Source organism: Anopheles marshallii, chromosome X (genome assembly GCF_943734725.1).
Source record: "Anopheles marshallii chromosome X, idAnoMarsDA_429_01, whole genome shotgun sequence".
Classification (NCBI taxonomy): Eukaryota; Metazoa; Arthropoda; class Insecta; order Diptera; family Culicidae; genus Anopheles; species Anopheles marshallii.
This window is the reverse complement of record NC_071325.1, coordinates 8719334-8735625: the sequence shown is the minus strand read 5'-3', so window position 1 is coordinate 8735625 and position 16292 is coordinate 8719334. Positions and strand designations below refer to the sequence as shown.

General features: G+C 41.9%; 1 protein-coding gene across 1 annotated transcript; it reads right to left on the bottom strand.

The window, feature by feature from the left end:
* Window positions 1–1998: 1998 nt before the first annotated feature.
* On the bottom strand, window positions 1999–4775 carry LOC128707086 (bifunctional arginine demethylase and lysyl-hydroxylase PSR). Its single transcript, XM_053802036.1, has 4 exons — window positions 4703–4775; window positions 3180–3538; window positions 2759–3103; window positions 1999–2445 (listed from the first exon to the last, which is right to left on the bottom strand). Exons 1-4 carry the CDS (start codon window positions 4773–4775, stop codon window positions 1999–2001), a joined length of 1224 nt encoding a protein of 407 aa, XP_053658011.1.
* Window positions 4776–16292: the final 11517 nt, after the last annotated feature.

Genomic DNA, 16292 nt, shown 5'->3' with positions numbered 1-16292 from the left:
TACAGAACTTAACCTGAACAAATTATTTAACTCCAAACAATCATGTGTTTCCATTGGCATAATTCATTTATTTCATTTTCCTATTTCCTTTGTTATCCTTCCTAACTAGAATTGCAGGAATTATGTACCGTTTTGCATGTTGCTTATTGTTGAGGAGGGTGGGGCAGCCTGATTTGCTTTATGTATTGACTACGACATGGGGGTTGTACAAAACAAATCCTGTTTTTTTTTGCATGCGCGCTTCCTCGTGGTACAAATGCAAGATCCCTAGCAAAATCCCTTCCGCTTCTACAGTCTTTTCCCGAGTTACACGAATCTTAATTGCATGAATTACGAAATGTCTACTGTTTGTATGAAAAATTCAATTTGTTATCTGTTAAATTCCAATTATTCCCATAAACTCGTTACATTCTATTATTATAAAAAAAAATAAGTTAAATGTTTATGCAATTGTCATATTAAATGAAGAAAAATCAATGCCAAAGTAAAAAAAAACATCATTTGAACTATATACAGGGAATGCGAGTTACGCGAATTTCACTGGCACGCATTATACGCGTAACGCGGGAAATGACTGTACGTCGTATATACCAGCGGTATGTTCGGCTATGTGTGGTTTACATTTTCTACCGTAATCGTATAGCTTGGTCATTAGTGTAATGTTTATATATGGTCGTTGTACCGTGTACCACACACGCACTCTTTCTTCAGGCTGTTTACGTTTCATATTTAATACATTTACCTCAGTTTTCGCTATGTTCAACATTTTGCGGTAGCTCCGTTGAAGGATGCTGTGACAAACTGAATATAATAAATGGGTTATTAACACTAGGATTACGGGCGTTTCTCATTAACCTATCTCTACAGGCACCCGTCAAATTGAAGGATCCCGTAAACCTTGCGTTGAAGAATCTTCATTGCAACAAACAAAAAAAAAAAAACAAACAAACAAACAAACAGAAACAATAAATTCCAAAATTCTTTCTATTTCTCTACGTTTGCTATTACGGAGGATTGCTGGAGGATGTTGCTTGTCTATGCTTTTGTGTTTCGTATCAGGTTTTGCTTCGTTCGGGTATGTATATTAGCTACTTAATCTTATGAGACGGTATAACGCACCTACCAAACCTACCGTCCACATTGTGTTGCTTTTCCTTTGCTTGTTTGTTCCGTTTTGTTTTTGTTTTTGTTCCATGCGTTTGCTTCATTCACCCATTCGTCACAAAAAAGGCACAATACCGCTGATTACATAAGAGGCGAATGAAGCTGCCCAGCTCAAAGTCTCTAAAAACAATAAACAACTGCTGATTACATGCAATTTTGTCGTGTTTGTGTGTGAAACTCTGCCTCTGATGCTTCTGGCGCTTGTATCGCACATACTGCATCTCTTCTACATTTTCCTCAGTCGATAATGATGTTAGATTGAAATTGAATTGTTTTGCCGCAGGGTTTTTGTAACGCTTCTTCGTTTCAGCAGCCCTTTTCCTTTGCCAGTTGCAGCAACAATTTCCCCATTCTCTCTTCCACCGATCACATCCCTGACAAGAGCCTCTTCTTCTTTGACCGCACACTGCATTATATTGAGTACGCAATACATTCTAGGTTTGCACAACATCACATCACATTCCTCCCTTTCAATCAGTGCGCGGTACGTACTGCGTTACAGTCTATAATTGAATTAGTTATTCTACATTGTTCTACATGCCAATTCCTTCGCACTTCCAATCCGTGACGCATAAATTAAGATACGGCAAACGTATGCAAACACCGACGTTTTGGTAATACTTTGCTGCACATGAGGCAAACTAATCTCTTTGTAATATTCCGTTTTTCTTTTGTTGTTTTTTACTGGTCGCTTGAAAGTTGTTCGACCGATTGTCCCATGAGAATATTGGCGCTTTGCGGATGATAGATTGCGACGAATGTAACCGAGTAATAAAAAAAATAAGAATTTGCATAAAAAAGAAAGAAACAAACCATCGATCCGCTGAATCAGGGTTAAAGTGGAAAATCATTTAGCGAATTGTCAACGGTGCTATCGGCATCGTTGATTCCGTTCGATTTTTTATGCTTTTTTGATTTGTGTGCGGACAGCGACTCTTGGCCGCTGTCGGTGTTCGATTCACAGTCGCTGTCGTCGTAGTTGCTCGAGCTGGAAGACGATGAGCTAGAGTTGCTCGAGCTGTCTGACGCAACGCCCGTACTCTGTCCGATGTCGGTCTCGGACGCGACCTTGGCCAAATCCGGTTCGACCGCCTGCAGTACCTTTAGCCACTTGTTCGACAGCTTCGGCCGGCCGCGGACCGTTTTGTGCCAAACCACCGGGAAGTTGGTACGGCTGCAGAAGTTTTGCGTGACTGCGACGGTATCGTCCAGGTTAAGCACCACATGCCACCAGCCACCCGGTACGAACACCGTTTCACCAGGTTTTTGTAGTATTTCAATCTAAAAAGAAAGTCATATAAAGGTTAGTGGTGATTGTAATCCTCATTTTGCCGGAGATAGACGATATGCCGAAGTTGACACGGGATTAATTCCATAAACTTATGCACTGGGGAAGACCAGGAGGTATTAATTAAATTCTAGATTGAAATTCGGATTCAAATTCCGATTCGACATCGAATTCAACTTCTAATTCAACTCCAAAATCCCCAGCATTGGAATCGACTCTGACTCTGTCGAAATCGAATCCAGGTTTTTAACGTTAGACCCAGAATGGTTTGTAGAATGCTCTAACAGGAGGCTTTTTCATACGTACCGGCTTGCAGTCACTGGGCCAATCGCGTTGCTTCGTACGCGGATAGATCAAGCTAAACCATGTGATGGCTTCGTCTCGTTGCTTGCCCCCGATCGAACCGGTCACTTTGAGCAACTCCTTGGGTGTATGAGTCGGAAACAGGCACCAGCGTTTATGGCCATGGACCAGCGCATTCCAGGCACTCGTACCAAGCGGATCGATATGTATGCCGGTACCGGATCGGGCCGGTCCCATCACGAACCACCGGTACGGTGGTCGACGCACCTCACCCGCATGCTTAAACAGATCGTCACGAAAGTAGAGCGGTACGTCGTAATCTTCTAGCAATTTTCTGCGTCTGTGATGCTACACGTACAATAAAAAGCGCGAGAAGAGAGTTTAGAATCTGTTTGTTTTTGTTTGTAAAAGCCTTCATGCTTACCTCGCCGAAGCTGCTATCGAATATGTACAGTGGGCTATCGTCCGTGGTGCTGCGCATATACTCGACGTAATACTTCATCTTCATCTTGACGCTATAACCGTCGTTATCTTCACCGCACTTGAACTTCTGGTTGCGGTACTTCTTCGCCAGTCGCTCCAGTGTCCACTTGTGACGTGCCTTCCACCCATCCTGCATCCCCTCTATGACGACCGGTTTGTAGATGCGCTCGTAGCGCTCGATAAATTCCTTCGGGCTCACCTTGTCCACGTGGATACGGTTTACATTGTCCTCGAACTGGCTGAAGGGTTCGAATTCCTCATGATAACCTAGCTGTACCCATGCTGATTTGTCTGACAGTTCTGTGGATGTCGTAAGAGGAAAGGGTACGATTCACGTTTAACAAGTAGTTAACATTTGGTCTGGTAAGTTTGGCTGAGACAGGGTAACGTAATAAATACAATCGTTTAATGCCGCTCGAAAGTTCGTTTTAGCAATATCGAGGAATTGCAAAACTAGAATAGATGCTAAAAACTAAAAATTTCTACTGATTCCGACCGATTTAATCAGTTAAAATCCAAACACGAAATATTATGTTAAAGATCCTTGAAATCTAAGAGATTCAAAAATATATTAATGATTCAGATAACTCTTCGCTATGGGCCTTTCAAAAAGAAGGCCCTACGTAAAGCTCAGGCACTAATACCCATTATTGATTCACGGTTATCTTGCTGCCTAGGGTGACTGTTTATAATAAACACTGTTTGCGCGGAGCGATGAGACTATTTTCTCAGCAATCAAAGTCTCCTTAACCCATTTCATCAGCATCACTACTGCGTGTGTCGTGATGTGTTATCTGCTATTAGTTAATATGCTTTTAAATTAATCTCGATTACAATTGCAAGAGGCGTTTGTGTGCTGTTGCTTGACCCTCTTTTCCGCATTTTACTTTGTGTATCAACTTATCAATTGTGTAGTCACAAACACAATACATGCTTGTATCACGTTCAGTAAGATATAAATGTGCATAACCTTCGACTTGCAACAGATTGTTAGTCACCTTGACTCTATGCGAATTGGCTATGAACTGCAATGAAGAAAAAAAAGCTTTGAACTAAATCTGCTGTAAGTTCTCATATAAAGCATCCAGTATAAAAGCTGCTCGTATGTGTGTGTTCAGTGTAGGGAGGAAGAACCGGAAAGGATTTTCTGTTGTTGCGGAATGTATCGACGAAGCATCCAGAAGGTTTTTTGTGTGCATTGCATTTCAAAGTCATCTCCCTGCTGATCCGTCACGAGAAACGTCAGACACACACATATGTTTGTGGTTCGTTGTCTTCCCTTTTTTTTTGGTCTGCCGCAGGTTGATTGGAGTGTCGTGCCGTTTCGGAATTTTGAATCTGCTAAAAACAATCACACTAGTCCCAACTTCCTTTATGCACTAGATACATACTTTAGCCACCGTACATACAGACACTTGGGAGAAAATCATTAACACAGAATGCACCAGTAATTGCAATACATACCAGGTCTCGCTTTACGCTTTACTTCCCGGACGCGTTTACGGGTACGGTGGGAAAGCTTAACGGGTTCTGCCATCGAACGATGAGGCTGGAGGGCAAGCTGCCGATTGATAACACCCACAAGAAGGGGACAAAATTTCCACCCACGACGAATCTGGAGCACTTGTACGGTTGATTGCTGTCCGCCGGAGCACTAGATGAAACTTCTGTGAGGTGGAAAAATGAAGGCGGCAGAAGTGTTTGGCGTCGGTGAGCGCACCCAAGGAAACCGGGCACCGGGTTTGCGTCAATAAGGCGGGAAAAAGGGAAAAAACGGAACAGAAAACTAAAAAACCGAATCCACCGACAAAACGCCCGCAGTAAAGAAAGTGGCAACCGTCCCCTTATGCACGCACGGTTTCCTTTCGTCGGTGGTGGTGGCGTTTTTTATGTGGTTGAACGATTTTCACAAGCTTGCTTTTACGGTTCCATCTGGCTGTTAGGTACACGTCAAAATGGCGCTAATGACAGCTGCGCTCAAATAAGTGACAGTCTGGTCGCTCCAACGAAAAGTACAAAAAAAAGGGAAAAGAATAAATTATTATGAGCAGTGTTGCATGGCATAGATAACATTTTTTTAAACTTGTTAAATTAAAGCACGTAAAATAATAATAATTCAAGGCTATAGTGAAATAAGTACTTTTCTATTGAATATTCGCCAATATGCATGAAATAATTTGACAGCTTTGCTGAACATGGCGGACAGATGATCCAACCGCTCCCAACAAGCAAAAAATCTAAAGTGAATCAAGGTGCTTACATAGTGGATGTGATTTTATGTAGATTTCACCGATGGGAACGATGGAATTTTTATGAAATTAGATAAATTTGTATACATTCATTAAATATTGCAAGTGTTTGGATCACACTAACAATTAGGAAAAAAAATGTTTTCTTGGAACTCGTCTGAATAACCTTGGTTATCCATGGTGGCGCAAGAATTTCCAACTCCAAAAGCGAAAATTCACAAATAGGTTTGTGTCTCAGCTAACTCGTGGACAATTTCTCATTTCTCACGGTGTGAACCCGGTCTGAGCTTAATTGAATTCATGTGGAAATTCGGTAGCTTTCCTTCGCATTATTCCCAAAATAAAACCCATCTACTTTGTCGAAGGAAACCTTCTTGGGTATCATCTGTTGTTTCTTCTATCTCAATCTAGGGGTTAGGAGGTGGATCAGCATCATTATCAACGATGCCCATCATTATAGACAAATTCTAACTCCTCAACCAAGTAGTTCCACATCGGATTGACCTCTGCCGGATATCACAACTAAAGAACAAAGGTTAAACTTCATGGAATATTAAAATAGAACTAAGCAGTTCCAAGCCCCATTTCAGGTTGAGTTCCTTTCAGAATTCGAGTTTCGAAACACGAGATTCATGTTTTCCGTTACCTTAGAGGTCACTCGGTAACTCGCATCTCAAAACACTCGTATCTCCTATGTTGAGAATGCAGCTTTCCAGTAAATAATCTGAATAGGCATCACCATTTCCCAAGGTGACATTGAATCTTTGAATCAAAATTGAATCTTTGAATTTTATTCCAAAAGTATTCTTAGTTATCTCTCTGTTAATACTCGGGAGTTACGATGTGTTATGCGTATGTGATAATAAAGGGAGTTAAATTGTAAAACAAATGATAATGTAATTAAGTTGCACCATTTTGTTTGGCGATTTGGTACAGTGTGCAAGAAGATATAATTTAGATATTAGTAACGACTGGACAGCTCCAGCATCAAGAGAAATTACATAAATCAACACGTGCCGGCGTGCTGTAGGGAATGTATCTTACCACTCACCATTTATCCATTATCATGAACAATGAGAATTGTTTTTTTAAACCATCGCTACTCTAGAAAGGTTTTCTTCAAACCACTCCTTGAAGTTGCGTAAATCCATGCACACAAACGCATCCCATACGTTGGCGAATGTTTCAACTTGTTAGGCTGACCGCTTGTAAATCTCCTGCTTCCTGTGGAAAGGGAATAACTGTAGCTTCCTGTCGACATTAGTAGCTAGATGCAGTTCTGCGGCTACGTTGCAGCAAATGCAAATAAATCAACTCACCGAACCGTTTGCACCGGGTGTCTGCAGGTGTGGTTCCGGCCCCACCCTCTACATATATGGAGCGATCTTTCCCAAGACCCGTGTGTGAGGGCGTACACCCATCGCTCACCGACAGACGTTGGTGCTGGGAACGATTTCTGGTGCAGGCATGCCGAGAAGAAATCGGCACGTTTGACAGAACTTACAACCGGTGCGTGCTACTGACAGCAACCATCGCTAGCAACCATAAATATTCCAGATTAAATTAATATTAACCATGAAGTGGTCCATCGTTTGGAGGTGTGTTTAAAACAAAATCTTTAAGTTTGTGAGTAGGAATTTCTCAGGCATCTTTAACTTTAGAGTAGGTTATTGTGTCAGGCAAACACCAGATAAGAGACGTATCTGGAGCTAAAAGAACCCACGTTGCAACAGCAGGAAAAGAACTTTCACGCCTTATTGCTCTATCTCACTGGAACATCCCAGTGCCTCCATTAAACTCAAACTTCATACCGTGCATTTAGACGACACCAAAGACATCCGGTACGAAACAGCGTAAAAAGTCGAACTCGGATGAGAGTGCAAGTTTTTTGTGTGCATCTGGACAAACTGTGTAACTTCGTCTGTAACGCTGGGAGAAAAGAATGTATCCGTTCGACATATAAGCATTTAAGTTTGGGTTTTACATGTACGATGGATGTATCTGTCGAATGTCTTGATGACTGATTTATGGTCCTAAGAGAATCTAGAAGGATGATGGTCGAAAGTTGTGGAGGTGCCTCAATATGTCGAGATCTAGAACACTAGATAATAGATCCTCATATCTGGGAGGCTTTCCACCTCAAAGTCAAGGGTAATACTCCTACACTACGAAGAAATCCTGAAGAATATGCTTGTAACTCCACAATAGTCAGCTTGAAGGTAGTTGGAATGTAATTATAAAGTACTTTAATGATCACCATTGTAGAGAGGATTGCAAAGTGCTTAAAGGAAAATCGTTTATTTACTTCTCAAGAGTTCAATTCTGTTCTTTGATGCTCAGCCGAAGAAATGATAAAATTCTAGCCGTAGTTCCAAATCCTGATGGAAATAAATATTTAAACTTCTTGCTGATATTACGAGTTAACTAAGAGTATGTTGTACAACTATCTCGTTCAAATAACCAGAAGAAAAAACCTTATACTTTGCCTTGCACACATCGTCTAGACAGAAATACTTATCTACCGTGTAGGCCAACACTTAGACGTCGCTGTAACGAGAGGAAGTTCTATCAATGCGCAGAGTGTTTTTTTATTCTCACTGTCGTCCCAGAAAGCAGCTAACCCGGATAGTGTAACACGCAAACCGTTGCTGTGCGCGCCACCGTTGGCAGCTGTCCGTGCAAAGAAAGAAATCAAGTTGTACCAATCAAAAGTTCGACCCAAGTCAATGGGGGAGTTTAATTCGCTGAAATAGTTTTCCACCCGGGATGCGTCAAGAGCTGGTAAACTTTCGTGCGCTTTACTTTTCCGCCGACTTTGTTAGACAGTTGTATCTGGCGGAGTGGCGTTGTCGTCCAGCGCTGGCATCTTGCCGTTCTGCAAAACTTCGACGCGACTTGCGGGGGGAAAAAAACACGCTGCCGGAGAATGGCACACTGGAATGCAAAAACGGAAATGCGAGCACACAAGTTGGTGTGCTGCTGGCGATGTACCGGAAGCGCACGAGCAGTGCTGCTTGGTAGTAAATGCTCTAATTGGTATCCCATTGTGCTGCTGACAGCTGTTTGGAAATGTGCAAGTTTTGCAAACGCATTTCAGCAAGTGTCAATTTTTGACATGAGTCGCATTTGCATTCAGACTCTGTCTGCGGAATTCTCTTCAATGTCCGAGTTTGCCATTTTAAGTTAATCAGTGTAGTGCCTAAAGGTATGCAATGTAATTACATATAGGATTGTTTTTAAATTTTGCGTCTGATAAAAGAAAGGTCTGACCCCTTCACGTACTAAATCACATAGACTGCTATGTGATTGCCTCTACGAAGTTATGAGTCTCCCAACAACTTAAAAAAATTGTATACTTTTAGGCGTTTATGTCTGTGATATAGCCGATTGTGCAGAAATCTTGATGCCTATCTATCTCGCAAGCATTTACATTACCTCCCCATTTGCGGAAAATGAAAACAATTCCAAAAGCTCACATGCTCGGGACCGTTCTTGCGTCATCGGTGAGAAAAATTTGCAAATCTGGCCTTGTCCATTACACTACCGCGAAAGTGAGCGCACATTGGTACACCGTTAGGTTAATTTCTTATCTCCCGGTTCCCACCCACACTCGGGAAGGTGGGAAGAATTCGTCTAATTTCAAAGACGAATCAATCCACAGTGTGTTCCGCGTTTTAGTTGATTTATATAATTTGATAATAATTAACTATTACAATTTGTTCCTAACTCTAGAAGAAATATATAGCCAATTCTAATGCTTAATAACGTTAGAGTGAAATTAGAAAGAAGACGCGTGACATCCGTGAACTTTTAGTACCCGCACTGTACCAACCAGTTGATGGTCTAAATGTTCTAATTTCGAGGTGTATAGCGCAGTGTTGCGAGTCACGGTCCACCATGCTCGAAGATAGCAGTGACTACGATTTTAACCCGATCGGACGCCTTCCGCTCGACGCGACCCTTCATCGTGCAACGGTTCCGAGCGATCAAGAGCGGAAAGCTCACGTCTCGAGAATTCCCAAAGAACAAAGGTACAGCAGCAGCGTAGCAGGTAGGCCTGGTAGGAACGCTCCCTAGCAGCTGGAACTAATACCGGTCGGTGGCGGTGCTGAGTGATTTCACGGAGCATGGCTAATGAAAGCTTATCCGGCTTAATTGAAGAGGAACCGAGCAAATTGTGCGAGCCGGACGGGCGGGTGGCGCAAGAGTACAAGGGGGGGCCGGGAATAGAAAATAGAACTCTATAATTTTCGAGTGCTAATTAAAATGTATTATAGCACCCGGGCGTTAAGTAGCGGGATGATGACGCTCGGAAAATCAAACCTCCAGCGCCGGTGAAGGTGGCTGAAGCGAGCGGGTCTGTTGGTTTTTTTGCTTGCTTCTTCTTCTCCCCGTTGGCGTAGAAGTAAATATAAATAAATAATCCTATCGAGGGTTGGAATTGGTACGGCCGGGTGGAACACACAGGGAATAAAAGGTAATCGCGAACGGTGCATGGGACTAACGGGGTTGCCCTTTAGGTTGCAGGTGAACAACACACCGAGCATTTAGGTTGGTGCGGTACGTTGCGGTACATGGGAATAGGTTTGCCAAACTGACAATTTGTATCGACCATTTTGAAGCTCAGTAGAGCTTTATGCAGCAGAAGTTCTAATTGGTAGCCTAGTTTTTGGAGAATAGAATGGGATGGAAGCGTGCCTGACAGGAGAGTTCTTTTCTGAGGACCAAAAACGAAAACGATCGTATGGTGAGTTATATCTAATGTATTTGTTTTAGGATAGTTATCCAAATGCTCCAAACTCCCAAACGCTTCATGATACCCTAAAGATCCAAGTATCTTTAATTAGTTTTGAATTCTTGATAACTTCAAGGATCACTCAAGAGTAATAGTTCTCTGAGGACTCTACGAAAGTCATAATTCTTTGATGCACAGATCCAAAGATTCCAGAAACCGATTTAGAACCAGATTCACCTATTATTACCGCATATGGTGGGATAAATAAGAGGATTGTCATTATGAGCTACTTTAATTATTTTTACATCAGTCTTTTAAAGACCTACAATAGGCGGAAAGTGATGAAAGTTCATTTGATTTGTAACGAAAGATAGAAATAGTCCAATATTCTGAAGGAAGTGAAACACTTAAAAACCTTACTCTAAACCAATTACATACCTATTTTTCTATTATTTATTTGTTGATTTGAAGCACTTTTTATCAAGGAATAGTTTCTGCACGGTAACTGCTTCCCAGCAAACAGGTGTTGCCAGTTGTTCGACCTCTATGACCATTCCTCCGTGGTTCAGTCTCTATCGGTAGCACATTAGCATATCGGTACCGGTACTAAAGTGACATCCCATCCCGTCAGCGAGCTTCACGGACGCTTCTCCCCCTGCACCGCCACAAGAGAAAGGACCGAGATCTCCCCAAAAACTGGAGACAGATGTACGAAGGTTGCGGAGACCTTCAAGCGAAGCATCTCCTTCATCGAAATGTGTGTATGTATGTTGACTACTGATAAATATTTCAACCTCCCCTAGCCGGTGCACAGACGGCGTGGAGTCCGGAGGGAGTTAAAGGTTTATGATTGGGATTCGTTTCTTCTGGAAATGATTTCTTTGTTTCTTTTTTGTTGCTATTGATTTTGATTTTCGCTTACGATATTCGCATTAAATATATCCGTTTGTGTGTCGGCGACATGTTGGCAACCTGCCGTCGAACGCCAAGCGTGGCAGCACTGCCAAGATTTTCTTTCCTGCTGTTGGCCACGGATGCCAGAATCGGGACCGGAGGGGCGGAAAGAATATATAAAATAATAATACTACCATAAAAAAATATGCGCACACCCGTCAGCCCACTCAGACATTGATGACAGGGTACATTAAAAATCAATTTGTGCCGTTTCAAAATATGTGTGTAGGGAAATGTTCGGAACGGCCAAAACGGCCGCTGTGTTTGAAGGTGGTCGCCGATATCGTGTGAGTCCGGGGGCAAGCCCGGTGGGGAAACGTCAGAGCATCTAAACGATAGCGAGATGGAATGGTTTTTTTTTCTTCCTCAGCGCAAAAGTGAAGACCGGTACCGCCTTCAATCCGGCCAGAGGCGAGCTTTTCGTGAAGCGGGAATGTGGCGGGCATTCGGGGGGGAAAACGTTAGGGGAGAGCTGCGAGGGAGCTCCATCATTTTTTAACGGCTTCCTACCGCGGTTATTAATGAGGTTATGCTGTTGTGCGGAAGATGTGATACGGACGCCGGTGTGCAGAAGCGACGCAAAGGTAACTTTCTCTGAAAGGCAGGGAGTGAACCGCCAGGATCCAGGAGTTCATTGGAATTGTTGGGTTTGAAAATGTGTGTGGAATTTATATTTTCAGCTGTTCTAGAGCAGCATTTAACAATTACTTGCTCAAACATTTGGGAACTGCGTGAAATAATTAGAGCCCCTGCATAATACATAAGTCTCCTGACATGCACCTTCTGATGCATTGAAGCCTGAGCATTATGACAAATGTGCGGAAGAGACCGTTGAAGTATGTGGTTTAGACTATTTCCGCTTTTACCCCAGGAGGTATTAACAATTTGTGGTCTGATCTGCGATCTATTGAGGTAGGAATGTGATTAGGAGAACTAACTGATAGTCCAGGTTAAAGGTTTACATATTCTGAGGTAGTCATCTTCAAGTTTACTGATGCATAGGTCATGTAGATATTGTACATTGGCCTCTATCTATTTATCTATTTATAGGGGTCTCTATCCACACTCGATCAGTTGAACTAATCGGATCTGAAGAGAACGAAAGCTGTTAGATATGTTTACCGACTTGAGAAGGACCTTAACATCTACATCAGCGATGTCAAACCCGTTTGACCACACAGACCAAATTTCTCCCTAAGTCTGATTTGCGAGCCAAAAATGGTTCTTTTAACTTAAACAGATAGTAAATAATTTTAATATAACATCAACATTGCTCTTACATGTGTAATAACTTGTACAGTTCGTTTAGCCGCACCTTCATATTGATTGATTTCTCACTAAATTTAAGTCCGATTCGAATGAACTTTTCTACAATTTTTTTTTATCTTTGCAAAGTCGTATTAATAAAAATAAACCATCAACAATAGCTTGCAAGTTGCTTTTGACTCCAATCATGCCTTTGATGCATAAAGTAAGGCCTTGTACTGCTATAAAACACTCAAATCATACGGGTAATCCTCCAAAAAACAGAATCAAAACACCTTCCAGGAGGTCACAGTAAGTGTTCGAAGTCAGTCTCGTCAGTCCTTATGAAATTCACAGTTCTTACAACAAAATTCATTACGCATTCTATAGCCAGAGTCTTGAAACACAATGCCTTCTATTGAAGAAAACGATGGAAAATCTTGATCTTTTTTCCGCCCATCAACTTGACATGTTCTTTAAACTTGGCTACAAAACTAGCATTTCTTCCTATCATTGCTGGTGCGCCATCCGCCGTGTATTATACACAGCGCTGATTATATTTCCACCAGTTGTGGTGTCAAGAAGAGAATTTAGTTTCACAAATTCTTAACATTTACGCATTAACTCCACATCTGAAGACTGCGGAATCGGTAACGTCTGTATTCTCGTCGACAGAACTATATACTGAGAACGGAAGAAATTGGTAAACTTTATTAATAACTTTTCGCTAAAATTTCTTGCTAAATCAGAAAAAAACTTTGTGCCAATGTATTCCCAAATAATTTGATAGCGTTCAATACTTGTTTCTTATCTGGGCAAACGTCTTCGGCCGCTATCAGAATGTCACTGTTTCACAAATTCACCATCTGTACAACTTGAACAAAACACAGTGAACTTGCCACAATTTTCTGTGTTTTGTCTCAAAGTTGTCGAGGGCCGTATGTTTGACACCTCTGAACTACATCTTCAAAGTTAGAAGAATTGGCAAAGGAAGCAAAACGGAGGGTCGTATTATATACTTTAATCTCCTCAATAACCTAACATTACTTGTCACCCAATAGAAGCTCTCGAAATTAGTGTTGTAAAGGGATAGAATGGATAATTTAGATGACATAAGTTGGATTCCTACGGCATACTTGGTAAAGCACCTCGAAAAACTTTGTAAAAAGTACAGTAGACACTGTTTTTAGCGATAACACATTTAGGGCACTTTCGGTTAATGTAAACTTCCCAGTTTTTAATATGTTTCCTTACTTATTGCTAACTTTGGGTCAGAACTAACTCACTCGTCTTGATATAATTTTAAAATACGAATGAGCAAGTTTACTAGTAGAAGTAACTACAACTTTCCGGATAGTCAAACCAAACCGGTGTCAGTAAGTTTGAATGTTCTTTGCTACTATTTTCGGGTCGGTGTAGTGTCCCGAAAGTTGTAACGCCAACTCTTTCCATCAATCGAACGCCGTTGGGAACTGGTCCAAAATATGCCTTAAGCTCTTCATCGCACCGAAAGGGAAAGATGCTTTGCCGTCTTCACGTGCCGGTACGCTCGCAAAAGTATGTGATGCGCACCCACCCAGAAGAACACACTTTGCATTCCAATCTTATCCACGGACAACTAGCCTAAAACGAATAGGATATAGGGAGAATAATAAAAAAGAAAATCGTTCAGCGAAAGACAGCAAGCAGCTGTCACAGTTCTACCACGTCCAACACCAACACCAACGGTTCGACTTTTTCACCTTCGAGCGCATTTTCCTTTCGGAATACGGAACGAAATGAACTTTGCCTTTCCTGCGTCTGCCGACCCCCGGTCGGACGCAACACACGATTCCTTCAGCGAACGTTCCCGATAAGCCGAGTTATAATTCATGAAAATTCAATGATGCGAAAAATTTGAAGGAGATAAAGTTTTCCATTTTCCAGTTTTCCGCGCTGCCGCATACATTGGGTGTGTGTGTATGTGTATATGTGGGAGCTTTATTTTTTGCTTCAACGGTGGATCATACTTGCTGCCTTTAAAACTTTTCTTTCCGTTTTGCACGACTTCAAACTGCCCTGGCCCTCCTATGCGGTACGTGATTTCTTTTGTTGGCCTTTCCGCCCCATACATGAAGCATCTTACACACAGGGAAATGGCCCATAGCGTTTTTTTCCGAAGGGCCAAGGACGCCACAGTTGGAACGAGATTCACGGAGGATGAAGTCGTTTCTGTTCTGCTGGATGATCGATTTTCGGGTCACAGGCCCGACTATGAAGGAAAATATTGGCAAGGGTGTTTGTGTGTTTCTCGTGATGCCATACAGTTACAGTAACTATGAAAAGAATGGATATTAAACGTCATTAGTTGGTCATTATAAGTTCAACTGAATTTGTATTTGGAAGTCATTAGAACAAGTTATTTTATGATATTGTGAGGTCATGTTATTAAATCGCCAAATTAAATCACCAATTAGCAAAAGAATAGTGAAAACAAGGTAGAATATAAACAGAAATTATAGGAAGTGTAAAAGAGTGCCAGACAAAAAAAAACTAAGTAAGTAATTTAGAACAGTAAGAATAAATAATAAATCTGGCAAATCAATAAATAAAAGTCATAGTACTAAAACAAACAAATAAATAATAAACGAAACAAACCAAACAAAACAGAAAAAAGTAGAACTACTCTTGAAATGAAATAAATGAAAGAAAGTCGAACAGTGAAGGTAAAATAAATAAAACAACCGGAAAGTTTGAATTAACTGCGGTTTCTAAAAGCAACAGCTAACTCTAAGTCACGAATACTAGAGAACAAGCCTGACCATTGTTTAAAATTATTAAGAAACACAAAGCGCCCGCGAAACGCAACTTTTGCGCAAGTGAAGAAAGCTGGTTGCAGATCGCAAATCTAGGAGCGATTGAAACGAGCGAACAAAGTAGAAAACAAGAGACGCAAACGGAACAAGCAGAAAAGGAAATGGCGATTGCATTTTCACACTTACGACCCGCTGGTGGAAGTTGTATCCGATCGAAAAGGGGAGCTATTTGTAGTTGCTGTATAGGGAGGCAGAACACCCTGCTGCTCGGGCAGAGGGCGGTTAGCAGGTGTTGAGAGCGGGTACGGGCGCCTGAGATAGTCCGGCGCAGTGGTTTGAAGAGTGAAGACCTACCGCAAAGCTTTGCTGGCAGCAGCTTAAGTACACGGGCACACACACACATACGGCAAGCAAGCCGACATAAACGGGCAACCGTCGCTCAACGTCGTGCACACGGTGCGGTCTCAATTCGCTCGGAGAACTACTGCATGGAGAGGTAGTGGCGATGATCGCATGGTTGGAAATGAGTATCAATTAAGGTTGGAGGATGATGGTGTGTGCCTATCATTTATCTCAAATGCTTCGACTAACGGTGTGGTTGTGATGTTGGAGATCTCGTACTATAGAATGCAATGGGCGGGGAGGGAGTTTGTTTCAAGAAACATAAAACAAAAAATCGAATGGAAAGAGGACATCAAGGTTTTGGGCGTTAATACGATTAAATAACCGTGTTTTTTAGAATTCAGACTGTTCAATAGGTGCGTGAGTACTTTATATATCTTACATATGGCTTGAGTTCTATCTGAATGGAAGTCCATCACTACAAAAGTTCCTTGCACCTAGTTTGAATGTGTCTAGAGTAATAGGCGCCTTCATTATTGACAAACCACTGCTTAGACATCAGCTCAAGTGGCACCGGAAACGGTGGCATGGTGTCTTGCAGTGACACTGCTCAACGTACTCCACGTATTCGGAACCGATCGGACCGAATGGAAGACCGAGGGAAAGAATTCATTAACGGCCACACGGAACGGAACGAAATGATGATGTTCATTTGCCAGTCGGATCAACATCTG

Coding starts and splice junctions, on each gene's coding strand:
- LOC128707086 (XM_053802036.1), bottom strand. CDS start 4,775: ATGGCAGAACCCGTTAAGCTTTCCCACCGTACCCGTAAACGCGTCCGG. Junction 3,539..4,702: donor AAAGCGTAAAGCGAGACCTG/GTATGTATTGCA, acceptor CGACATCCACAG/AACTGTCAGACAAATCAGCA. Junction 2,446..2,758: donor GGCCCAGTGACTGCAAGCCG/GTACGTATGAAA, acceptor CTTTCTTTTTAG/ATTGAAATACTACAAAAACC.